At 49.8% G+C, this 22342-nt stretch overlaps 10 protein-coding genes and 2 non-coding genes across 12 annotated transcripts; 3 read left to right on the top strand and 9 right to left on the bottom strand.

The window, feature by feature from the left end:
• Window positions 1-475: 475 nt before the first annotated feature.
• BO82DRAFT_316709 (3-oxoacid CoA-transferase) lies at window positions 476-2867 on the bottom strand. The gene is made up of 9 exons (XM_025632590.1): window positions 2442-2867; window positions 2101-2385; window positions 1825-2011; window positions 1455-1756; window positions 1322-1401; window positions 1233-1264; window positions 1049-1166; window positions 763-984; window positions 476-706 (listed from the first exon to the last, which is right to left on the bottom strand). Exons 1-9 carry the CDS (start codon window positions 2725-2727, stop codon window positions 572-574), a joined length of 1647 nt encoding a protein of 548 aa, XP_025488902.1. The 5' UTR covers window positions 2728-2867; the 3' UTR covers window positions 476-571.
• A 56-nt stretch (window positions 2868-2923) lies between these two features.
• Window positions 2924-5815, bottom strand: BO82DRAFT_357070 (uncharacterized protein). The gene is made up of 7 exons (XM_025635914.1): window positions 5395-5815; window positions 4847-5332; window positions 4263-4787; window positions 4054-4192; window positions 3894-3964; window positions 3770-3843; window positions 2924-3719 (listed from the first exon to the last, which is right to left on the bottom strand). The coding sequence occupies exons 1-7, from the start codon at window positions 5586-5588 to the stop codon at window positions 3010-3012; spliced, it is 2199 nt and encodes a 732-aa protein (XP_025488901.1). The 5' UTR covers window positions 5589-5815; the 3' UTR covers window positions 2924-3009.
• A 91-nt stretch (window positions 5816-5906) lies between these two features.
• Window positions 5907-5979, bottom strand: BO82DRAFT_t245. Its single transcript has one exon. It is a non-coding gene; the product is annotated as a tRNA-Lys (tRNA).
• Window positions 5980-6010: 31 nt separating this feature from the next.
• BO82DRAFT_t244 lies at window positions 6011-6083 on the bottom strand. Its single transcript has one exon. It is a non-coding gene; the product is annotated as a tRNA-Lys (tRNA).
• Window positions 6084-6357: 274 nt separating this feature from the next.
• On the bottom strand, window positions 6358-7740 carry BO82DRAFT_357068 (putative SNF7 family protein Fti1/Did2). Its single transcript, XM_025635913.1, has 2 exons — window positions 7520-7740; window positions 6358-7400 (listed from the first exon to the last, which is right to left on the bottom strand). The coding sequence occupies exons 1-2, from the start codon at window positions 7562-7564 to the stop codon at window positions 6816-6818; spliced, it is 630 nt and encodes a 209-aa protein (XP_025488900.1). The 5' UTR covers window positions 7565-7740; the 3' UTR covers window positions 6358-6815.
• A 161-nt stretch (window positions 7741-7901) lies between these two features.
• On the bottom strand, window positions 7902-9932 carry BO82DRAFT_357067 (snoRNA-binding rRNA-processing protein ENP1). Its single transcript, XM_025635912.1, has 3 exons — window positions 9385-9932; window positions 9069-9313; window positions 7902-9006 (listed from the first exon to the last, which is right to left on the bottom strand). Exons 1-3 carry the CDS (start codon window positions 9754-9756, stop codon window positions 8136-8138), a joined length of 1488 nt encoding a protein of 495 aa, XP_025488899.1. The 5' UTR covers window positions 9757-9932; the 3' UTR covers window positions 7902-8135.
• Window positions 9933-10177: 245 nt separating this feature from the next.
• Window positions 10178-12502, top strand: BO82DRAFT_434747 (SPRY domain-containing protein; the record flags this gene model as incomplete). Its single annotated transcript, XM_025640963.1, has 1 exon — window positions 10178-12502. The coding sequence occupies exon 1, from the start codon at window positions 10649-10651 to the stop codon at window positions 12500-12502; it is 1854 nt and encodes a 617-aa protein (XP_025488898.1). The 5' UTR covers window positions 10178-10648.
• Window positions 12503-12593: 91 nt separating this feature from the next.
• BO82DRAFT_357065 (glutamyl-tRNA(Gln) amidotransferase subunit HER2) lies at window positions 12594-14552 on the bottom strand. Its single transcript, XM_025635911.1, has 4 exons — window positions 14355-14552; window positions 13962-14286; window positions 13715-13890; window positions 12594-13657 (listed from the first exon to the last, which is right to left on the bottom strand). Exons 1-4 carry the CDS (start codon window positions 14494-14496, stop codon window positions 12786-12788), a joined length of 1515 nt encoding a protein of 504 aa, XP_025488897.1. The 5' UTR covers window positions 14497-14552; the 3' UTR covers window positions 12594-12785.
• A 465-nt stretch (window positions 14553-15017) lies between these two features.
• On the top strand, window positions 15018-16898 carry BO82DRAFT_357064 (enoyl-[acyl-carrier-protein] reductase). Its single transcript, XM_025635910.1, has 2 exons — window positions 15018-15387; window positions 15476-16898. The coding sequence occupies exons 1-2, from the start codon at window positions 15155-15157 to the stop codon at window positions 16515-16517; spliced, it is 1275 nt and encodes a 424-aa protein (XP_025488896.1). The 5' UTR covers window positions 15018-15154; the 3' UTR covers window positions 16518-16898.
• Window positions 16669-19049, bottom strand: BO82DRAFT_357062 (metallophosphoesterase family protein). Its single transcript, XM_025635909.1, has 2 exons — window positions 18685-19049; window positions 16669-18613 (listed from the first exon to the last, which is right to left on the bottom strand). Exons 1-2 carry the CDS (start codon window positions 18873-18875, stop codon window positions 16915-16917), a joined length of 1890 nt encoding a protein of 629 aa, XP_025488895.1. The 5' UTR covers window positions 18876-19049; the 3' UTR covers window positions 16669-16914.
• A 161-nt stretch (window positions 19050-19210) lies between these two features.
• Window positions 19211-20963, top strand: BO82DRAFT_357060 (pyruvate dehydrogenase (acetyl-transferring) subunit E1 beta). Its single transcript, XM_025635908.1, has 5 exons — window positions 19211-19299; window positions 19371-19628; window positions 19697-19820; window positions 19905-20191; window positions 20252-20963. The coding sequence occupies exons 2-5, from the start codon at window positions 19378-19380 to the stop codon at window positions 20721-20723; spliced, it is 1134 nt and encodes a 377-aa protein (XP_025488894.1). The 5' UTR covers window positions 19211-19299; window positions 19371-19377; the 3' UTR covers window positions 20724-20963.
• On the bottom strand, window positions 20716-22271 carry BO82DRAFT_421191 (putative C2H2 finger domain protein; the record flags this gene model as incomplete). Its single annotated transcript, XM_025640153.1, has 3 exons — window positions 20716-21775; window positions 21854-21880; window positions 22248-22271. The coding sequence occupies 3 exons, from the start codon at window positions 22269-22271 to the stop codon at window positions 21164-21166; spliced, it is 663 nt and encodes a 220-aa protein (XP_025488893.1). The 3' UTR covers window positions 20716-21163.
• Between the last annotated feature and the right edge of the window lie 71 nt (window positions 22272-22342).

Here is a 22342-nt window from a genome sequence, read left to right as displayed (position 1 = left end):
TGGAGAGGATCCATGTTCTGCATACTACTTTCGGGTGTTGGGTTCATGGATTATGGTGCATGAAGGGATAGTTTAGCAGCTGTTCCAGTCAGAGGAGTAGCGAGCGTGGATTGAGATCAGTCAGGGAGGAGGAAGCTATCGGAAGCAATCAGACTGCTGGCTGTGAGAAGGGGATGCAAGGGGAGTTACGGGTAGTAGTAGTAAGATTACTCCATTGAGCAAGCAGGCATCTGAAATCGTACCGTACACAGCCCCAGATTAAGAAAGGACCTACCAAGTGAAATGCCAGGTAGGGTAGGTACTACCTAGTACCAGGTACCTAGTACTTAGTGCCTAAAGGAAGGAACGCATCCACCCCCACCCCTAGTCCTCTTTTCCCCGCACTCTTTGCGATTGTTTCTTCCCCGGATTTGGTTGCTGCAAGTGCGATCATGGAGCATGAAATCGCCTCGGTATGCAATTCTAGTTACCGTGCGACGGTTTCTCTTTCTCACACCGAAACTTATGTATATACAACTGGAACTTGAACGTACAGTACAATCTAAGAATCGGACGCACTACCAATAACCCATTACTCCATGATCTCTAGATGATCTGCGACCGCAAAGCTCGCTCCGGTCTTACTTTTCACTTCCTTAACTTCCACTCCCGGAGCAAGTTCCGTCAGCAGGAGCTCCCCTTTCGTCCGATCCACTTGGAACACACACTAACCACGCCCATTAGCTATCTAGAATCCCAGGAGCCGTCGATTTGCGAGCTTACCAGGTCTGTGATAATCGTACTAACGCAGTTTGCTCCCGTCAGAGGGAGACTGCATTGAGATACGATCTTGGGCGATCCGTCCTTTGCTGTATGATTGGTAGCTACCACAATTTTGGTTTGATCGGGGTTGGAAATCAAATCCATGGCCCCTCCCATCCCCTTGAAAACTTTACCGGGGATCATGTAATTTGCCAGATCGCCGTTGGCACCGACTTGTAGAGCCTTGAAATGAGAGAGTCAGTCCGAGGTATTCTGCCAACGATGGGCGAAAGTAGTCAACACATACTCCTAGAATAGAGACATCCACATGGCCCCCACGGATCATGCCGAACGACTCGGTACTATCAAAGGTGGCAGCTCCCGGAACTAGGGTAACTGTCTCTTTTCCTGCATTGATAATGTCCCTAGGAAGAGCCGGGTGAGAAATTCGAGCGTGAGCGGCTTGTAGGTATCGGGAGTTAACCACTTACGGATCCACTTCTTCCTCTGTGGGATAGGGGCCCTGTGAAAGCAGTTAGTCATCTTAGATCTGAAGGTGTAGTTGAAAGAGATCTCTTACCATGCCGAGAATACCGTTTTCGGACTGTACCCAGACTTTCACATCACGCGGCAGAAATGAGGGAGCAAGGGTCGGGATTCCTTCAATTTCATGAGTATACTTGTAGTGAGACATATTGTGTCATACCACCTACCAACTCCCAGATTCACATAGTAACCCTGCTTGAGCTCCTTGGCAGCTCTCCTGGCGATGCGATTTCTTTGGGTCATTGCTGCATCCTTAACAGCTGCAACGGCGCCTTCATCATCGCTTGATCTCAGTTTCTTGATTTCTATGTGCTTTTCTTCAGTAGCGGGGACAATCCGATCAACGAAAATCCCCGGAAGATCGACGTCATTGGGGTCAATCGAGCCCACGGGTACGATGTTCTCTGCTTCAACTATCGTGAGGGTAGCTGCCTTTGCCATGATCGGACCAAAGGCCTTGGTAGTGTACCTACAATTGTTCTGAGGTTCAGTATATAAAGTGCATCGGGGGGTGCAATCGTGGTGCATGATCCTTACCGAAACACACAATTTCCTGCCTCATCGGCCTTCCATGCTCTGAGGATTGCCACATCTCCGGTAAGTGCAGTCTCCATTAGATGAGTCTTGCCATTGAATATCCTGGTTTCACGTGGTCTGCCATGCTCGAGCACTTTTCCGTGCGCATCCAGCCGAACGGGGATTGCTCCATCTTGTAGCAAGGTATCTACTCGATATAAGTCGGTGAAGTTCACATAGTAGCCATTGTTCGTACCCGGCACACTATTAGAGAGAGATTGACGTGGAGAGACATACGTGCACCTGTGGGGGTGAAGAAGGCTGGAATACCAGCACCACCAGCACGTAGCCGCTCAGCCAGTGTTCCTTGCGGTGTGAGCTCGATCGAGATGTCACCCGAAAGATACTTCTTTTCCAATGCCTTGTTATTACCAAGGTAGGAGAGGACAAGCCGACTCACTTGTCCAGCCTGCGTTAGCGTTGAGAGCCCGCCTTTCCCAGCAGCACCTGCATTGTTGGAGACTGCAGTTAGTGAATGTAAATTTTCCGCACCTCGGCGATGAATCGCCGCTATCAGAGTTTCTAGTCGCAAGGTCAGTCATTCAATTTTTCCAGGGTTTTAGTACTATAGCTATTACCTGCAACACCACAAAGGCCAAATCCTGAGCTGAGAATGGTTGATCCGCTCTTCAGGTCGGCCACTGCCTCATCGGCACTTCCGATCAGTTTTGAGGCCCCGCGGTCGATCCTTGGGGCCCGTGAGTAGGTCTCGTCCCTGGCTGTCGAAAAGTGAGCAGAAGCCAGGTTCTTACTACCTAGAAAGGGCCGAGGATTGGCTTGTCGCAATCGCAGGGGGTTTTGCGGCCGAGCGGCCACTATTGTCCTCCGCGACAAAGCAAACGTCGAAATTCTGAGTGTAGCCATAGTCAAAATGTTCTGCCTGTTGCTCTGTTTGCCATAAGCATTGGTTTGACTCTCGAGTTGGCGCGACGAGAGGGACAGGAAGACATTGGTTCTTAAAACAACCTGGGAAGGTCGGCACCCTTCCAGTTCGGCCTTCGGGGCTACTTCTGAACGCCGACGAGTGGATCATGCGCACTGATGTAATCGATAGATAGGAGAGCTACAGTAAGTTACAAATTGTGAGTACCACACTGTTTGTTTGAATACAGCGATGATGAACGGAACTGTGGATCAGTCAATGAATTATGCACTGCTAATGTCGGTCGCATTATTGCTTCCAAAGTCAAGCCAGTCCCAATGCGTCAAGTCATCCATAGGAATACCAGGAACAAACGTCCCGAAGGCTGTGTCCACTTGGTTGACGGCATCAATGATTTGATCATCAGACATGGCGGAGAATTGAATTGGTTCGGACCAGAACATTGAGGGCAATGAGGATAATTCTTGCGTTCTGATGACAGGCTCATAGGAGCCTTCTGTGGTTGGCGGCTGAGACCTTTCGGCCTGTGTTAGCGGCAGTAGTTCGGAGGTTTTTTCGGGCTGCAGGCTCGGAGAGCGCCGAATAAGCTCTCGCAGGAACCTTCCATACAGTACCGAGGTTCCGTTCCTGTGGGCTGGGGCAGCCCCTATCCTTTCCAGCACCGCCGCAGTTTCTTCAACCAGATTTCGCACGCTAGGGGCCAGGCTAGATCTGCTATTTGCCGGCATGGCACTTAAACTCAATGCCGAGCATGCCGCGAACGAAATCATGATAACAGTATTGTTCGGCATTGACTTCAACCGAGACTCGCCCTGAATAGCTGCCCTCAGGACATTCAACGCAGACGAGAGGCCCGCTGCACGGAAAAACCTCTTCACTTCGAGTGGCGCTGTGGGGTGATTGATCACGCCCCCATATGTCGATAATTGCGTGTGTATAACCAAGATCTCAACGTACGGTGGAAGAGATGATGCTTAATATACTTTTAGCACCTGTTGGGGAAAGGTGACGACAGCTGCCTACCTTGACCTTCGCCAATAGCCGGTGTCCAGTCCTTATACCATTGCCCGTAGAAACTCTCAATGAGCTGTTTTATCCTGATTATCGAAATCAGCTTCAGATTCCGAAAATCATCACTCGCACGCACAGTTGAGCAGCTCCCGAGCCAGTATTCGTGGATTTATCGCACTCGGCTCTTATTCTTTTCAAAAGCCCGTCCTAGTAAGCGAGGTATCATGTTGTTTCTGTTAGAAGCGTTCCATCTGAGCCTTACGCGAATTCAGCCCAGGCGGGGAAATTCAACTCACCAGATTTCTTCGGAGGACAGCCATGGAATTCATTGGACCATCGCGAGAGTCGGCAATATCAGAAAGGTGCCATTTATCACAGTTCTCAATAAGGGCTGTTGAGGGCACCGTATAATTTCTCCCGCGAGCAAGGCATACACTGTAGGCATCCTTAGAATACTGCAGGGCAAATAATATTCTCTGTATCGTTTCAAGATAAGAGAGCTTACCCTCGTTCGAGTACGAAAAGCGCAATCCACGCCCTCTCGCGTCGTCGCAGAAGCCTACGACCCCACACAGAGTCTGAAGCCACGTCACCAAAGCCGTCCATCTGCAGTGCTCTCTTTGCATCGATACAGTCAGCTTTGGCGAGTCGCTTTAGAAGACTGCTGTCGAAGCTTGTCGAGGGAAGTACGATTTTGTTTAGAGATAGATCCAATGCAACAGTCAGGGCCATCGCGATATGAATGCAGGTATCGTCATCACCTAAGCGGTTCCCAGGGCCCATCCACGGGACATTTACCATGAAAGCAAGAACTATCTCGACTGATCGATGCCGCTGAATGATGACATTATGAGCTAGGGTTGCACGATGTCTAGATAATCTTTTCGATATTGCTGCGGATGAGGGCAAGAACAATGCCGCCGCAGCAATTATTGAGGTGAACAGAAACGCGGACTGCGAACGGACAAATGGCACACTATGGATCAGAGGGTCGAGACCCCATCGAGTGTGGGCGAGATTGCGGTAGAAACTGGACGGGATTAGTGATTTCGGTGGTTGAAGAGGAATTGGACTTATCTTTGGACATACTACAAGAAAAGCGACTCTGCTTCGTCGAGCGTGACGAGCCCCAGCTCAATGGGGTCCACCGTGGGACCAGTGTCCAAGCTTGCGCTCGTGGGAATAAAGAAAGATGTGGCTGAGGCCATAGTGTCGCCGTCGTCAACGTTGTAGATTCCCGATGGCTGCAATATCGTCGAGGATTTCAATTCCGGTACACCACGCATGTCACTTGGTGACAGCTGTAGGTCGGAAGCGCGTGCAAGCAGTTGCAAGGGGTTCTCTGCATCATCCAGTGACAAGCTATCCCCCGGATTGTCGTACTCGGCGGCTGATATACTGGGCGATCCAGCGGGTTCTTCTGATAAACATTCCGTCTCGCTATGCGGATTTTGCTCTTGTATGTTGTCGAGCAGCCCCCGGAGGTTCAAGATCAAGTTTTGGGCATCCTCAGCTCGGGGCCGCTTGATGGCCTGCTCAATCTGATGCAATGCCTTTTCCAATCCTTTACGCTTACTGACATCAGTGTGTCAGTATGAATTGTCATTGCAAGTCGGGTAAATGTATTCAATGCGCACTTTTTGACGCCCTTCTGTCGACCGACATGGTGACTCGGAATCACACATGTTGCATCGGCTTGCCTGCATCGATCACAGGACGTTTCGTCATTGGTGCGATTGCATCGAACTTTGCTTTTCCTACAGTTCAAGCAGGCAGCCTGTCGAGCATGCGACATCGGACGTGTATCAGGCGGGAGTGTTCGATTATCCATTGCGATAGCCCGGGGGGTGTTTGTTGGAAAGCGGGTATATATGTGTGATCTGCGGGTGTCATCATATGGCAGGATGGACACTCATGACGGAACGCAGAATGCCTCCAAGGTACGAAAAGTGCCAACAGGCAGGGTAATAACAGCGAAGTTATATTTGCACACTGCCCAGGGTAACGCCGGTCTACACCTCAAGCGTCGGGGTGCAAGTAGTAAAAGAAGCAAGGGTTGGGAAGAGGGTATTGTACTGTACAAAAAATGATTATGGTGTTATCGAACAGTTCAACCACGGAATCGCAAAAACATGTAAAATATGGTAAAAGCCGAACGCGGGGGTTGAACCCGCAACCTTGAGATTAAGAGTCTCACGCTCTGCCGATTGAGCTAGCCCGGCTGGGGTGAAGGAAGAAAGAATCGGATTCTATAGCCGAACGCGGGGGTTGAACCCGCAACCTTGAGATTAAGAGTCTCACGCTCTGCCGATTGAGCTAGCCCGGCTACCTTCTGTTCTGTGGGCCTTCTTATGCAATATGTACGTAATCTAAATTGTCAAGCCGCCGCAATAGCCAGAGCATCTTGCAGACAGGTCATGTTAAGTAGTTGGTTCGTCAGCTTAGGTAAACAGCAGAAGTCACTTGGAACTTGTCAGTTCATGCTGGACTGCTTAAATATACAATGAAGCGAATCTGCATTCGATTAAATGCCTGAAGGTATCCTGAAATGCAAGTGTATACCGTCACAGGGTATGCAAATTCATTCTTGTACCTATCGGGTCCATGTTTACAGAGTATCACGATCCTCACCAGTTAAGGAGATTTGCCACCGGTGAGTATATATAGTACGAGGAACTCGAAGACCAGTGCAAGACGAGTAGGGGACCCAGGTCCCAAGCACCAAAGCTGCCCAATACCACCAAGGAAAATCGAAATGAATCAGCAAGCGAACACGGCTCGGCCATGAGATAGATTGTATGACCCAGTTGTTGACCGATATATTATAGACCACCGTGCCACATGCTATGTCGTCAAAGCTCCATAGGATATCGCCTTTAGAAGATGAAATTAAAGCAGCCGGTTAACACCCAAAGTAGCAACCTGAACAGCAAGCCTGGCAGGTAATAATGAAAAAGCCACTTGCCATCACCGTATTCGCGCCAGCATAAGTTGCTCAAAGTAAAAGAAACAAAAAGAAGACAGAAACGAACGGAGTAGAGACCGTACAAAATCGCATCTAATTTGCTGCCCGTAGAGCTCTCAGTCTAGCACCCAGACCATCCTCCAGCTCCGAGTCAACTTGTTTCTGATCCCTGACTTCCTCTCGAGGAGCAGCATCTTGCTCTAATGCTATGCGCAGATCTACGCCGGCATCGTCCGCAAGTTGTTCCATCAAGCGATCAACCTCGGCCTCACCCTCCGCACCGTATTCTTGCATCGAAACTCCCTGGGCGACATCCTCTATGGCACTGCTTGCTATTTTGAAATCCTCGGAGCGCGCCAGGAAATTGTTTGCGTGCGAGACCAGATTCTCTAAGTTGACACTTTTCGAAGCCGCATCCAGTCCCCTTGAAGCCAAGGCAAGAGTCCGGGAGGTATCTCGCGTACTTTGTGCTGCCTTCAGTTCGTTGATGATGACATCTGCGCGAGCAGCCTCGGCTCGGAGAGTCACTTGCCTTCTCTTTTCACGTACAGCAGATGCGGCATGAATGCGAGCGATTTGAAACTCTCTATTTTTCATTGCCTTGTCGGCCTTCGCCTTCTCAGATTTGAACGTCGCTTCGGCACGGGCAGATTCCTTTTTCAAGCGATTGGAGTGCAGCTACAAATTGGGAGCAGAACATTGCGTGAGTCAAGGTGGAAACTTCAGCATAAAATGTGGCTGGTCGCAGCGAGATATCGATGCTATCACTGCTGCGGGGGCAGAGAACACAAACACACCTTGACATTGGTACGAGCCTCAAAGATCGGGTCCTTTCGAACCATGTTGGGCAGTGAGTAAGCTAATACCAATAATTGACACTTCGAGGTATTGAGGGGAAACGATGAGAAAGATGACCGACGCCCTAGGAGGTCAGAATAGGCTACTTTCTCAGAAGGGGGAACGATAGCGGCGGGGCGGGGACTTAGCGTGGCAACGTCATCACGAACTTGGAATGCCGTGTCAATGCATTTTTATGGTGGTAGCTACGCCGCACTTGGTAGATAGTGTAGAAGAATAGCAGGCTGGGTACTCAGAAAGGATAGTAGAGCTAATTTCTGATCGCCGTTCGTGTAATTAGTTTGCAACATTTACTTGTTTCACATTGGATTTATGTGATTAATTCATTTACAACGTGTAGTTCTGTCGCCCTGATCAAACAAACTGAATATGATTCGTAAATATCGCGAAGATTCATGTCTCTAAAAGCCGAGAGCAAAAAAGAAAAAGAAGAACAAGAGTATGCGCAAATTAGAATGTCCCAAATAACGCCAATGCCAGTCACGGCCCTGATCATATCACAGCTAAATGCAAGGGGATGAACCATTTCCGACACATGACTTCGTGGCGATAAGACTATAATGTGACATCCATCGTATCATCACCGGCATCGACTGCACCTTGCCGTTCAGAATCAGGTAGAACAACCCCTCTTCCTCTACCAGCGAGCAATTCGCGCCTAACCTCGGGCCCGATGTCTTTGTGGCCTTGAACCAAGAGCAAATCAAGGAGTGCCTCTCGTTGGTCCTCGGTGATATCGTTGCGGTAGCGCTGGGCGAACACAAGCAATGACTGGTGCCACAAGACAGGAAGCTTGTAAGCCCTAGCGTCACGGGATGGCCCATCTGTCATCATTGACTCGTCTGCACTGTCGTTTGCGCGGAAACGCAGGAAGTGAAAGACAAGCGCATCAATGACTTTGTATGGAAGGGCGTACTTCTTCTCCAAAAAAATGCGGATGAAGACATTGACCGCACCGGTACTCTCCAAAGACCGCAGGGATTGTTCCGCAGCAAGGTCGCACATACGAAGCAAAGCCGCAGCCGAATGCAGGACAGGAATTGAGACTCGAGCAATGACGGAGGAGACAATATGGGCCTCACGGAGAGTACACGTTCCGCTGGAAACCAGGGGAAATAGTAGTCCCTTGAAGAAGCAAGCGGGCTTGTAGAGTGCTTTCTTCATTGCATTGTAGGTATGAACATTGAGCTTCTTGGTCTCATGTATTTCCTCACGGACACGATCGAGCAGTACCGTCGAGATAAACTCCTGTGCAACTGCAGGCTTGGAGGAGATGAAGATTCTTGTACCGGCATAAACAGCGTTGGCAGACCAGGATTCTGGGCGTGTGATCGAGAGAAGGGTTGGCCAGTTGGGAACAGAGGGGAGAATCTTGAAAGGTTTCGGAAGGGGTCCTGACTTGTAGCGAGAGAGAATCATACCGACTCTGGGTTTCTCATTAGCAATCAGAAAGTACACTGTAGAGCAACTTGAGCATAAAAATCTCACTTCTCATAAACCTCAACCGCCTTCGCGGGGATCTGAACAGCATCTTCTGCCAGCCCCCCGCCTTGGATGTAAGGCCCACCTTCGCCAGCCTGTCTGGCTTCATGTTCTGCGATCTTTTCAAGGATCAAATCAGCCAGATTTGTAGTCTGGCCCTCGGCTCCCGGTTCACGAGGGTTGAATATCGGATCTTCATCCCCCCCAGGGACGAACTTGTGAAACATGTCAAGATCGCTAGGATCAACTTCCTGAGGGTTTAGTCAATATATGCACTGCCTTCAAAATCCCAAGGAAAATAGAAAGAACCGGGGTAGCATACCACTTCTTCGACTTCATCGACATCGTCCCATTGCTCATCTTGAAACCTCTCGTCATCCGACAAGAATTCCTCGTCTTCTAGCCGAGACTCAAAGTCGAAGGCGGTATTCGTATTGTCTGTTGTTGGGCCCATCGAAAGTTTTTGCTCCGCGGCATCCTCCTCTGCCAATTCCTGCCCGATGCGCAGGATCTTGTGAGACATTTTCGCATCAATGAATCTCTCGCCATCTTCTTGCTCCTCATCTTGACGGGATTTGCGATTAGCCTTTTTGCTTGCTTGGGTTCTTAAGTGACCAGCTGGCGTTAACATATCCTCGGCGAGAGGATTGTGCCGGCGGGCAGCAACGGAGCGAGATGCTGCTGCTTTAGGCATGTTGAGTCACTTTCGATTACCCCTGGCGTAAACCGGTATATTCAGGATTTGTTTGAGTCCAGAGAGAAAACGAGTTATTGAAGGTCCAAGTCTTTCAAGCCGCCAGGGTAAGACGCATGAAACGAAAGCTATTCGCCTCTATATCATCCTTTGACGAATGTGTGTGTGGATTTCAAGATCATGCGGTTCTATTTTTTTTTTCTGCCATGCTCATGCCTCGACCGCCTCTGAACTTGTATCATAAGTGGCTCTTTGAAACCTACCGCCCCTACCCCTCCATTATTGGAATTGGTTGCTTACAAACCTCATTCGGACTAGAAAATGCCGGCAATAGATACACTCACCGCCCCATGGCTATCTCACTCAAATGCTTTCCGCCCTTGCAAGTGGGTTCTTGGAGACCCAATAACTTCGAATATGGTGCTCATTAAATATTGCTATGGCTGGTCATCGTACAGCACAGCCTAAATCTGTTTGGGAAACTCAAATACATACTGGATCGCTTTCAGGTAAGTTGATGGTGGGTTTTATAAAACATTAGTGCTAGCTTCATGTTTTGTCATAGTCCTTTGTATTTGCAGATGATGGGTCTGTAGGTCATCTGCTGACTATCGGCCAAACACACCTGGGGCCTTGCTCTTCTTGCCATATCCCGTTCATGCTTCTAACTAGTCATAGTCACCTCAGGAGCTTGCAGTTCCCAGCGCACAAAGACAGGTCTTCTAGTTGATTAGAAGCTTGAGTCCTTCTACCTGTCACCTTCTCGTTTTCTAGTGAATTTAAGGCGACCTCAGTTAAAGGTCTAGGAGGTCTAGGAGTGCTTCAATCCAAATTATTGTATCGTGACGACATCAAACTCCAGCTGTTCTTATATCACAAGGCCGTCGCCGCCATGGCTTCTACGCAACAGACAGGATCTTCTGCGCCTCCCTCCAATATGGAATCTTCAACAGTGCCTTCTGGGGGCGCACCGCTCGGTGGGTCCTTAGCAGACACAAATGTCAGATCTTCTCCTGCGCCGCCTAGTAATGCATCAGTACAAGCGGATAGTACAAAGTCGAAGCGCACAAAACGGGACAGCCGCAAGAAGCGCGAGGCTAGAGCTCTGGATCAAGAATCACAGCCCACCAAGAAGAGGACTATTACTGTTCAAAGCACCGCGCTTCCGAGTTCGGAATTGAGTATTTTACGACCTTTGTTGCTCGCTGAGCCGCGAGCTTCGGATTTACTGCCCCCGCAACCTCGTCAGATGAATTTCGTGAGCACGAAGAAGTCGGAAGTTACTGGTCAGAGCTGGGACTTCTATGAGGTTGTCGACAAGCTTACGAATAAAAATGGTTTCCGGTATAGCTACGCAATTGCTGACCCGGGCTTTCCACACATCAAATATCGACAAACTGATGTCTCGCCCTACCATGCTCGGTTTAGCTTTGAAGACTCACCCGCTGCAATCCTCTTCACTGAGGATGCTCGTGCTGTAACGACCAACGAGCCTTGGCATACTGCACGAGCCAACGTGTGCGCGCGAGAAGGATCTTACTATTATGAGGCGCGCATAGTAAGTGGTGTTATGAATGATTCAAAGTCGGCTTCAGTTGGAAACACTGGGATGCCTGCACGAGGCCATGTGCGTCTCGGATTCGCACGGAGGGAAGCTGATCTTGATGTCAATGTCGGAATTGACTGTTATGGCTATGGTATACGTGATGTGAATGGTGAGGTGGTCAATCGAATGCGTTGCGAATACTTCTTTCCAAAGGGCGAGTCCATTCGAGAAGGGGATGTCATTGGGCTTCTAATCACACTGCCCCCTCTGGCCCTCCACAAGAAAATCGTTGAAGGCACATATGAGCCCAATGCCGATGGTGATGCTTCAATCGCGATTCTAAACCCATCATCCGTCACCAACATCATCCGGGACCGCATTCCGTTCCATTACAAATCTGACTTTTGCTGGCAACAATCGAACGTTTTCCCCACGAAACAACTACGGGACTATGCATTCAACATTAAAGAGACGCCGACATTTGGCCCGCCTTCCCCGCTCAATGGCGAAGATGCATCTTTACGTACTCTTCCTGGTTCCAGTATTACAGTTTTCAAAAATGGAGTGAAGATGGGTACTCCCTTCAAAGAACTTTATGCCTTTCTCCCGCCCGCGAGCAGATTGGCCAATGGCACCAATAATCTGGGAATTGGTGAGCGTGAGAACGCTGATGATGGGATGGTTGGTTATTACCCTGCTGTCAGTTGTTATGGTGGAGGTGCTGTTGAATGCCGCTTCGATGGCCCATGGTGGTTTGGTCCGCCAGCCCATACCGAAAACAACGAGCCAGTGTACGGGATAGGAGAGCGATTTAACGAGCAGATAGTTGAAGATATCATAGCCGATATCGTCGATGAAGTGGAAGCTATGTGCGTGTGGGGTGGGGTGGATGGCAATGTTGTTGGCAATGCTGAAATCGATGGGTCTGGTCCTGGAGCAGTTGTCGGAGGCTCGGAGGTGATGAGAGGGGGGGTGGAAGTTGCCTACGAATCTACTATACCACCCGACTCTAGAGTTCATGATGCAACTCTAGCTAACGCCACTAGCCACGAGCCCGCCACTTTAGGGGACCCTGACCCAGGTCACACCACGTCTGAAAATGTGATGAGTCTTGATACTGCGGGTACCCTTGATCCGGAGACACAATTGTCTACGGCACTAGATACCGTGGCGGGCGATGAAGACATGGAAATGTCGTGAACGACGAGATTCGATTCGCATCCGCATGATACCCTTTTGTATGATATTTGCATTCAAAGACATGGATTTAACCACCGGATTCGATTTTCCTATGTAGAATTTCTTGCGGCAATGGCTAAGGATATACAAGCGTATGCTTAGTAGTCAACAGTCCGTACCCCCAGGCTGCGTCGGCGCTCACAAAGCAGGGGTGGTGGTCTCTTATTTTCAGATGGTTATCGAACTAAGGTAGTGTATAAGTTTTTCCCATCGAATCTTAAGTCTATTACAAGATTTTCTATTTCTAAAGGCGCTTGTTGGAGAGCATTTCGGCGACTTTCAAGACTAGGGTGTCGTCACCGTACTGGCCTATTATTTGGACGCCAGCCAAGCTGTCAGTGCTTTCGTCTGTGACCGGGACCGAGGCAGCTGGAAGACCTGCCAAGCTGGCAGGCACTGTGAAGACATCATTCATATAAGCATCCAAGGGGGAACGATTGGCGCCTTCGCCAACAAGGTTCGATAGAGCTGGCGGCGAAGAGGGTGCCGTCGGACATATCATAATATCAACTTGGGCTTGGCTGCTCTTATAATTCACATCATCCCCATTAAGTCGACGAGGCATTAGTGGATGATTCGCCAGGAAAATCGCATTGAAATCTCGCTGTACGAGACGACGAATGCGCTGCGCTTGTATGAAATAGTTGTCTATAGCGCCGGCGCTTAGACTAAAAGCCCCAAGTAAGATTCTTCTCTTGACTTCGAACCCTAATCCCTCGCCTCGCGTTCGTGCATATAGATAGCTGTTCATCTGAGGGTCGTAGTGGTCACCATCGAAGCTGTTTCCATAACGAACGCCGTCGTATTTAGCTAGGTTGGAGGATGCTTCAGCGGGCGCAAGAACATAATAGGCTGACAAGGCAAGCTGGGTCGTTGGAAGAGACACAGGGTGGATAGAATGTCCCTGTTGTAGCATATGATTCAGTGAGCGAGACCAGGCACGTCGTACCGAAGGTGCCAGCTCAGAGATGTTGTATTCCAACGGAACGCCAATCTTGAGGGAATTCGTTGTCATCCGAGACGCAAGGCGAGGTGAGGTGAATTGGTCACCGATCCGCGATCGAGTATCAGGGGATAGGTTAGTTGGGTCGCGCGGGTCGTGCTGATTCAGAATGTCTGCGGAAGTTAGCAACTCCTTTGAGCTGACATATCGGGAATATTGGAAATGCATACCAAAGACATCACGTACACTAGACACCTCTCTCCCGAATATACCCACTGTATCCAAAGAGTTTGCATAAGCAACTACCCCCCAACGGGAAATCAGTCCGTATGAAGGCTTGAAACCCACTATTCCCGTGTAGGCGGCAGGGAGCCGAACAGACCCTCCCGTATCAGTTCCCAGTGCTCTACATGTGTGTTTATTGTTAGATGTCGTCTTTCTTGGCCCGATAGGTGCTTCGATAAAGACCACACGTACGTGTAACATTGTTCTGTAGCAACAGCCACCGCACTTCCCCCAGAGCTTCCGCCGGCCGATAGATCTTCTGCATTGCGACTGCGGTACATATTTTTGACGGGACCGAAATGGGAATTCATCGAGTGCGAGCCCATCCCAAATTCATCAAGGTTCGCCTTCCCGGACACAACGGCCCCAGCATCCTCCAATTGTTGGACGATAGTCGCATTGAAAGGACTGGTAAACTTATCCAGAGCTCTCGAACCGCAAGTGGTTGGAAGTTCGCGTGTGCATATGTTATCCTTGATAACCACTAGCCGTCCATCTAGCCGTGACTCAGGTCGACCTACTTAAGTATGAGCAAAAGAAGAAGATCAAGACAGTAGCGTGGAGTTGTCAAATATTGGAGGTTACCCTGTGCGCGCCGCATATCTGCCTCTTTGATTCGATCTAGCCATTGGCCTGAGGAGTGTAATGTACTGATTAAGGCATTTAAAGCGGTGTATGAATTCTGGTTGGCGATGCATCTCTCTGCTTCGCGCAAGAGAGAGGACATTTGGTATGATACAGTGAGTTCTGCGTAGTGAAACGAGAGAATGCGGAGTAGAGGCGGAGACCAACATGGAGAAGGCAATAATTCCGAGTGAACCTACTCTACTCCGTACACCCTTTGCATATGCCGGGCGGTGAGCATTAATGCCAATTCTGTATCGGTAAATACCTTACATACAGTCGTCACATTTCTCTGGTGCTAGAAGAGAGAGAGGTGTCTCTCCGTACTTATTGTGTATGTGTTTTCGATTGCTTTAGCTCAGAATACAAATTTGGACCGGAAGAGAAGTAAACGAGAAGTGGACGGACTGATCGCTTTAGATGACTCAAAGCTACAATAAAGCTTGCAAGTACTGTACATACAGTACTTACTTTGTACTGTACTGTAGGTCAGTTTATTACTCTCATGACATTATACTGTACTGTACAGAGTACGTACTCCGTACTGTAGCTGGAAAAGTCATACCCGCAACGCCGTCTCTCCCGTCGGCCCGAAGAGGCAACGACGTCATGCACATGCTATTTCTTTCTTTCGCTCTCCATTCCCCTGACTTTACCCTCTCTCTCAGGAGGCCGGCGAAGTAGTTCAGAATCACCCCTCAATATATTCCAACGTGAGGATTGACTCTGTACGTCGGAGGATATTGCCCGACCCTGTCAATATGCTCTCCAATAGCTTGGTGCGGTCAGCGTTCGGTGCTTCCCGCGGCCGCGTCGGAGGATTGAATTCCAGAGTCAGAGTCTCAGCGCCGCTCACTGCGCCGATGCAGCATCAATGGCAAGATTTCAAATGCTGCCATTCAGTGGAGGGCAAAAGGTGGATCTCGGTCTACGGGTACATCCAGGCTAAGGCCCTTGTTTATTCGCGTTACGGGGAACCTAAGGATGTTCTGCAGTAAGTCCAGGTTATGCCCCGTGCCCCGAGTCTTTCCTGGCTCTTGGAAACACGCAAATGCAGTACCGTGGCTGAGACTTAGCTTAAGGCTTCACAAGCATTCGATATCGGCGCCCCATGGAACTCAAGTCAACCTTCGTCTACTTGCTGCCCCGCTAAATCCAGCTGATGTGAACCAGATCCAAGGCGTCTATCCGAGTAAGCCACCCTTCCAGACATCGCTTGGTACACAAGCACCTTGCGCTGTAGCCGGTAATGAAGGCGCGTTTGAGGTCATCGCTACGGGCTCAAATGTCACCAACCTCAGCAATGGAGATTGGGTAGTCATGAAGCAGACTGGACAGGGGACTTGGCGCACTCACGCTCAGATGGACGAGTCTCAATTGATTAAGATCGAAAACAAGGAAGGCCTGACTCCGCTTCAGATTAGTACCGTCAGTGTGAATCCCGTGACCGCGTACCGGATGATCAAGGATTTCTGTGACTGGGACTGGATGCGCGCTGGGGAAGAATGGCTGATTCAAAATGGAGCAAATAGCGGCGTTGGACGAGCTGCCATCCAACTGGCGCGGGAATGGGGCATCAAAACACTCAATGTTGTGCGGGAACGGAAGACGCCCGAGGAGACCGAAAAATTGAAGCAGGAACTGCGTGACCTGGGCGCGACGGCCGTCGTGACAGAAGCCGAGCTGCTCTCCGGCGAATTCAAGAATCTTGTGCATGATCTTACACGCAAGGGGAGGGAGCCAATCCGGTTGGCCCTGAACTGCGTTGGCGGAAAAAGCGCGACTGCGCTAGCCAAAACGCTTGCACCGGGCTCGCGTCTAGTCACATATGGAGCGATGTCGAAGCAGCCGGTTGCCCTACCATCCGGTCTGCTGATATTCAAGGACCTTGCATTTCATGGATTCTGGGTCAGCAAATGGGGTGACAAGAACCCACAGCTGAAGGAAAACACTATCAATGATGTGTTGCAGTTGACCCGGACAGGAAAGTTCAAGGATATTCCCGTGGAGGAGCTTAAATGGCGCTGGGACACAGAGTGTGCGGAGCTTGTAGGGGGCGTGCAGGAAACACTCAGCGGCTTCCGGAGTGGAAAGGGCTTGCTCCGGTACGAGGCAGAGGAATGAATCCCGCACAGAACTGTGGATTCAATCGTGACAGCGCAGGCTTGAAATTCTACCGTGACGATCGTGCAAAGCCAGTCAATCCTGCTTACGTGTATGTATATTAAAACTGTCAATCCATTTCCCCGAAAGAGGTAACTCGCAATCTTCATCATCATGTTCATATGAAGGTCTCCCAAGAAGATCAAGCCCCGCCAGCAAAGCTGCAGGTGACCTGAACAATCGATCGCTTCATTTTCAGTATAGGTGCGTTTTCAGTATAAGTGTATAAGGAAGCTATAATATCTATCGACCTTCAATGGCGCATGTTGATTTTGTGGCTCCAAGACCCAAAGAAACGGAGGCTGCCAAGCATCACATTCTGTATCTATCTATGTATTCCGTACGACTTCTGTTCAAATCATAATGACCCGTCTTCGCAGACCCAGTTCGTCTTGACCCAGTTCAGAATCAGGCTTGTTAGACTAGTGGATGGCATGTAGACGTCACTGTCTCGCTTGAAGTCCACATCAAGGTTTGCGAACTTGGCCGCTAGAGCTACATAGGGCTCAATGAAGTCAATATAGACCAAGTCCACCGTTTCGGGTTGGTCAGATGCAGTTGGAGATACCAGGGATTGAATGCAATTCGGAACTCGATAGAATGTGAGAGGAGAATGGACAGTATCATCACCATCAGTGCCAGCATCATCGGTGGTGGTATACCCAGGAATTAGATTAGGCCCGAAAGAGTCCTTCATTGAAAGTAAGGCCTGGTCAATAAGCGAGCCTGGAGCGTACCATGCAGGGCGCAAACCCTCGCCACGGTTAGCGGCTGTGTCGTCTGCATGTGCTATTTGTTCAGGCGGTGCGAGTGACCAGGTCGGTAGACCTACATGCTGGCGCTGCTCAGTCAATATTTGAGGCTGTTTGTTGAGTACCTCGACCACGAACTTCGCTTTGTGGTAAGGGACATCTTTGACGTAACGGAAACCACTAGAAAAAGGAGAGATAATATAGGTTGTATCCTGAGTGAAAGGACCTCTGAAAATATCAAAGCGAATAGCTCCCGTATTGATAATAGCAAGTGCCGGCTTTTCAATACGTGAGTCATCTTTCAAAGAGACGGGGAGCACTTCTTCCTCTAGCCATGTATATATATTGTTCTCGTGAGGGTACTTGACGCGTGACATCCAGAGATCTCTCGGAGCACAACCGTGGATTTTGTCCAACTTAAGAGCGCTTCTGGATTGTTGTATAAGTAAGGACACATTCCGGCCATGCTCCGTGTGAAATGTGCCCTCGTCCAGGCCGGTGTGGTGGTAGAATGAGAACAAATTGTTATCGATATACTTCCGACTAAACTTAGGCGCTGCCAGGGCGGGCCTTATGTGGTGTTTGCTAGTGGACAGCCCGTCGATTGACAAAAAGCCAATAGTTTCCATGAAGCGACCACTCGCCAGTCCGTAGGCATTGGAGTCGTACCGCACATAATCCCGAATGTGGTAATGCCCTCCGAAGAACTGTATAGGTGTATCCCACCGGATAGCGCGGATCTCCCGGTACACAGCATCATATTCAACGGAGCGCACAGGGACATGACCAATAACGAGGAAAAGGTCCACATCTTTGTCTCGAATGGCTTCTTGAAACCAGCTTTCTTTGATTGTCTGCTCTACAGACCGAACGATAGTGTTGTTGTCATTCTTCATAAAATTAAACAGAAAGCCGAAGGCGATGATGCGGATCCCTTGGTTCTGCGTGGTGAACTTCTTGAAGCGAGGCGCCAAAGGGACGAATTCGTTGAGTGCTGGATGTAGGATATCGATATTCGATGCTAGGTAATTTCCACGGAAGTTGGGAATAGTGGTGAAGAACTCTGCCTGGGACGTCGTCCGATTGTACAGCTCATGGTTGCCTGATGACAGAAGGTCTATGTGTTGTTCTCGCAAGATCCCGGAGAGATAGACACCCTTTGGCTCGGAAGAATCATACAGACCATTACCCTCGACTCGATCGCCTGTATCGATCACCAAGAGATCTGAGCCATCCTGTTGGGCTTTGTCGCGCATGCGGGCGGCAAAAGAGATGTAGTCCCCCCAGTCCGCGGCATAAGAGGGTCTAGCACACAGATACTCAATCAGCAAGAACCCATCTGGTAAAGCTTCTTAGAAGACATCCGAGTTTCATACTCTTGTAAGTGTCCAGCCAGCCAGCCGTGGGTGTCTGTAGTATGTAGAAAGTTGAGTTGGCCCCATTCCAGGTCGCGCAATGGGGCAGCAATAGGGTCCGGAGCAGAGGGCTGTCCTGCGGAGACGATCGAGGTAAAGGAAGAGGACGACAGCAAGAGCACTACAGCTGCTGCAAAGGAAGTATGGGTCATAATGATTTCACCCGGATGAGGTGAGGATAGTGAGGATAACGGAGGTAGTGTGTGTATGTGAGTGATGAGAGCGAAAGATACGAATACTCTGTTGAACCCCGTCGTATGTCGGTGTAGTAATTAGCTATTGTATGTACTGTACTCAACTCTGCCAATATACTACTAACAACTCCGAAGAGTCAATACTCCGGGAAAGCCTCCAGGCTTCAAGGTTATCGCCGATGGTTCCCTTATCGGCAGTCACGCGGAGATTCCACGGAACGGAAGAAGGCGCCGGTGAGAATATTAACTTAGTCAGCCAGACCCGGGCCCAACAGTCTTTCTCGAAGCTCTCACCAAAAACCACATCTCTCATTGAACGTCCAGATTCCCGTGTTTGATAAGTTACGAGGCTCTTCCAGGTGCTGTCCGATTGTTTCTTCTAGTCTGTACTCCTTCTCTCGCTTCTCTTAGACCATTGATCACTTTTCTCAATCTCCTAACCCAACTCTCCAGTTCGGCCATGGCTGCTCCCCGACTTTTCCGCCCAGCAGCTCGTCTGCTTCCCTCGCGCCTTCCCTCAACTCCTCTTCGCCCGGCTTTCTCGCAAACTACCTGCATACCTTCCGTCCTGCGCTTCCGAGGTTACGCCACCGAAAATGGTACCAAGGAGGTCACAGTTCGTGACGCTCTGAACGAGGCGCTCGCGGAGGAGCTTGAGGGCAATGAGAAAACTTTCGTTATGGGCGAGGAAGTCGCGCAGTACAACGGAGCGTGCGTGAACCCCTTTCTCATCAATCTTGCCCGAAGGTTCCCAGTCTGACCTGGCTCAAATGTTACAGATACAAGGTGACGAGAGGTCTGCTGGACCGCTTTGGTCCGAAGAGAGTTATCGACACCCCGATTACGGAGGCTGGCTTCACTGGTCTCGCTGTCGGCGCTGCTCTTGCCGGCCTGCATCCCATCGTGAGTCTTCATCAATGGACAGCTAAAGGCGAGCAAACCGTGTGACGCGCGTATCTAACTAACTTACCTCTTTTTCCTTTCTAGTGCGAGTTCATGACCTTCAACTTTGCCATGCAATCCATTGATCAGATCATCAACTCCGCCGCCAAGACGCATTATATGTCCGGAGGAATTCAACCTTGCAACATCACTTTCCGCGGGCCTAATGGATTTGCCGCCGGTGTCGCTGCTCAGCACTCTCAGGATTATTCCGCATGGTACGGTAGCATCCCTGGTTTGAAGGTTGTTTCTCCCTGGAGCGCCGAAGATGCCAAGGGTCTGCTGAAGGCTGCCATTCGTGACCCCAATCCCGTTGTTGTTCTCGAAAACGAGTAGGTCATCCATTAACAACCATCCCACCAAGTTTTGTCAGTACTGACAGAGGTCGACAGGCTTCTGTACGGTCAAGCCTTCCCCATGAGTGAGGCCGCCCAGAAGAGTGACTTTGTTCTTCCCATTGGCAAGGCCAAGATCGAACGCCCCGGCAAGGACCTCACCATTGTTTCTCTCTCCCGCTGTGTCGGTCAGTCGCTCAACGCCGCTGCCCAACTCAAGCAGAAGTACGGTGTGGAGGCCGAAGTCATCAACCTTCGTTCTGTCAAGCCTCTTGACGTGGAGACTATCATTCAGTCCCTCAAGAAGACCGGCCGTATCATGTGTGTTGAGTCCGGTTTCCCCATGTTCGGTGTCGCTTCTGAGATCCTTGCTCTCTCTATGGAGTATGGCTTCGATTACTTGACTGCTCCCGCTGTCCGTGTCACTGGTGCTGAGGTCCCTACTCCTTACGCCGTTGGCTTGGAGCAGATGAGCTTCCCCCAGGAAGACACCATTGTTAACCAGGCCGCCAAGCTGCTGCGCTTGTAAGATAGTCCGGTCTTCGTGAAGAACAAGCGCTGTTGAAGAACAACCCCAGATAATAAAGCCTCGTGTGCCTAGCACCTCGTGATTGTTGCCAATCACTCCCAATATTCCATCTCGCCCTGCCTTCCCATCTGCTCTGAATTTTGTACGACTATACAACAGAACCAATTCCAATTTGCATTTTTAGACAACAACTTATGATGACTGAGTTCATATAGATCTCTTCATGCGCTAGTGCTTCAAAACTCTTTCTGTAGTTGCCCAATCACCAAAATGTACCGTGTAGGTGAAAATACCATACCCTATACACGTTGATATTCACAGTTTGGTGGAAAGGAAAGACCGCCTAAACCACACCCATAAGTGGAGGGACAGGGGACATATAAGAGTAACCAAATACCACCTAAACCGTATGCCTCGTAAAGGTCGAAGCATTGCATTTTTCAAACATTTTCTATTTCAGCTCGATTGTCCGTCCTACTCCCTGCACATCCGTGGTAGCAACCTGTAGGGTGATGAGGATTATAATAAACCGCATCGGCAACTTCGCATTCAGTATCGCTTTCCTCTTGTCTGTCTTGGGGACTGTGGCGTTTTGCTGTCATTTTCCGAGTGTGATTGTCCGAATATGCGGATTCCGGCTTAGTGGAGTCTTCATGATCATCGTCATCCCCTCCTAGAACGTTCTTCTTGGTAGGCGCACCTGGAGCGACGGGTCCTTTTACTGCCGTGAAGGAGCTTTTGAAACCTCCTTTCTTGAAGCCTCCCCCGCCCTCAGAGTTGAGGCCGTTTCCGCTAGCTATTCCGGTTGTTGAGGGACTACTTTTGTGGGTGTCTAGTACCCTTAGGCCGGCTTCCGCATCAGCTTTCCGCTCTGCTCGTCTTGCTTTCTCCGCAGCGTTCGGATCCCGGGAAAGCTGTTTGAGATCCTGCAGGCGCTTGCGGTGTTGATGATCATATGATGATATATGGGCTTCATATTCGGGGTGGCGGGAGTAGGATTTGTTGCACAGTGTGCAGGTGAAAGAGTTCAAGGCGGAGCGCGCCGATTCGGTCTGGTGAGAAGAAAGTAGGAGACGATGTCAACAGCAGCCGAAGTGGTGGGCAAGGTATTGATAGGCGGAGGCTCGTACCTTGGGAGTAGGATTGGTGAAGCCGCGCTATTGAAGGAATGTTCTGTCAGAAAAAAAAAGCCCTGTCTTCGATTGCTCAAGGATCGCTCCTCGGATCAAGACCCGTGAGGAGAGAGAGGATGTCGCGGGCACTTGCAGGCGCCATCTTGGAACAAGATGATGATAGCGTAACAGCACTATACTCTGGATCACTGGCAACTGCAACCAAGTGGAAAGTCTGCCAAGCCTATCTTGAGGTCTGTGAGCACTGTTGGAATGGTAGTGCTAGTATGGAAGTACTTGTATGTCGGAACTCGATTTCTGTAAAATGTATGCATGAGTTCGAATTACCATTGTTCCAATCAGCTAAAGTACGTATTAGTAGGAAATACGGACCGACGTCCGCGGACGATACCTGCACATCCTGTGTCGTGCTCATGTTGGGCAAAAAAATACCCGTCACCAGTCGGTACGCGTAAGTTACAAGCCAATGATCGTGCTTCAAATTAT

This window comes from Aspergillus uvarum (genome assembly GCF_003184745.1).
Source record: "Aspergillus uvarum CBS 121591 unplaced genomic scaffold BO82scaffold_53, whole genome shotgun sequence".
Lineage (NCBI taxonomy): Eukaryota > Fungi > Ascomycota > Eurotiomycetes > Eurotiales > Aspergillaceae > Aspergillus > Aspergillus uvarum.
Note: the sequence above shows the minus strand (reverse complement) of the source record. Positions and strands in the feature narration are given on the sequence as shown.

Coding starts and splice junctions, on each gene's coding strand:
- BO82DRAFT_357070 (XM_025635914.1), bottom strand. CDS start 5,588: ATGGATAATCGAACACTCCCGCCTGATACACGTCCGATGTCGCATGCT. Junction 4,788..4,846: donor GCAGAGTCGCTTTTCTTGTA/GTATGTCCAAAG, acceptor AATCCCGTCCAG/TTTCTACCGCAATCTCGCCC. Junction 3,965..4,053: donor CTGTCCTCCGAAGAAATCTG/GTGAGTTGAATT, acceptor CTCGCTTACTAG/GACGGGCTTTTGAAAAGAAT.
- BO82DRAFT_316709 (XM_025632590.1), bottom strand. CDS start 2,727: ATGGCTACACTCAGAATTTCGACGTTTGCTTTGTCGCGGAGGACAATA. Junction 1,757..1,824: donor GCAGGAAATTGTGTGTTTCG/GTAAGGATCATG, acceptor GAACAATTGTAG/GTACACTACCAAGGCCTTTG. Junction 1,402..1,454: donor CTATGTGAATCTGGGAGTTG/GTAGGTGGTATG, acceptor ATGAAATTGAAG/GAATCCCGACCCTTGCTCCC.
- BO82DRAFT_357067 (XM_025635912.1), bottom strand. CDS start 9,756: ATGCCTAAAGCAGCAGCATCTCGCTCCGTTGCTGCCCGCCGGCACAAT. Junction 9,314..9,384: donor TCGATGAAGTCGAAGAAGTG/GTATGCTACCCC, acceptor CTAAACCCTCAG/GAAGTTGATCCTAGCGATCT. Junction 9,007..9,068: donor GCGGTTGAGGTTTATGAGAA/GTGAGATTTTTA, acceptor TGAGAAACCCAG/AGTCGGTATGATTCTCTCTC.
- BO82DRAFT_357064 (XM_025635910.1), top strand. CDS start 15,155: ATGCTCTCCAATAGCTTGGTGCGGTCAGCGTTCGGTGCTTCCCGCGGC. Junction 15,388..15,475: donor GAACCTAAGGATGTTCTGCA/GTAAGTCCAGGT, acceptor ACTTAGCTTAAG/GCTTCACAAGCATTCGATAT.
- BO82DRAFT_357062 (XM_025635909.1), bottom strand. CDS start 18,875: ATGACCCATACTTCCTTTGCAGCAGCTGTAGTGCTCTTGCTGTCGTCC. Junction 18,614..18,684: donor CTGGCTGGACACTTACAAGA/GTATGAAACTCG, acceptor TCTGTGTGCTAG/ACCCTCTTATGCCGCGGACT.
- BO82DRAFT_357060 (XM_025635908.1), top strand. CDS start 19,378: ATGGCTGCTCCCCGACTTTTCCGCCCAGCAGCTCGTCTGCTTCCCTCG. Junction 19,821..19,904: donor TTGCCGGCCTGCATCCCATC/GTGAGTCTTCAT, acceptor TTTCCTTTCTAG/TGCGAGTTCATGACCTTCAA. Junction 20,192..20,251: donor GTTGTTGTTCTCGAAAACGA/GTAGGTCATCCA, acceptor AGAGGTCGACAG/GCTTCTGTACGGTCAAGCCT.
- BO82DRAFT_357065 (XM_025635911.1), bottom strand. CDS start 14,496: ATGTCCTCTCTCTTGCGCGAAGCAGAGAGATGCATCGCCAACCAGAAT. Junction 14,287..14,354: donor AGATATGCGGCGCGCACAGG/GTAACCTCCAAT, acceptor ATACTTAAGTAG/GTCGACCTGAGTCACGGCTA. Junction 13,658..13,714: donor TAGTGTACGTGATGTCTTTG/GTATGCATTTCC, acceptor TAACTTCCGCAG/ACATTCTGAATCAGCACGAC.
- BO82DRAFT_357068 (XM_025635913.1), bottom strand. CDS start 7,564: ATGGTTCGAAAGGACCCGATCTTTGAGGCTCGTACCAATGTCAAG. Junction 7,401..7,519: donor AGGCTCGTACCAATGTCAAG/GTGTGTTTGTGT, acceptor CCCAATTTGTAG/CTGCACTCCAATCGCTTGAA.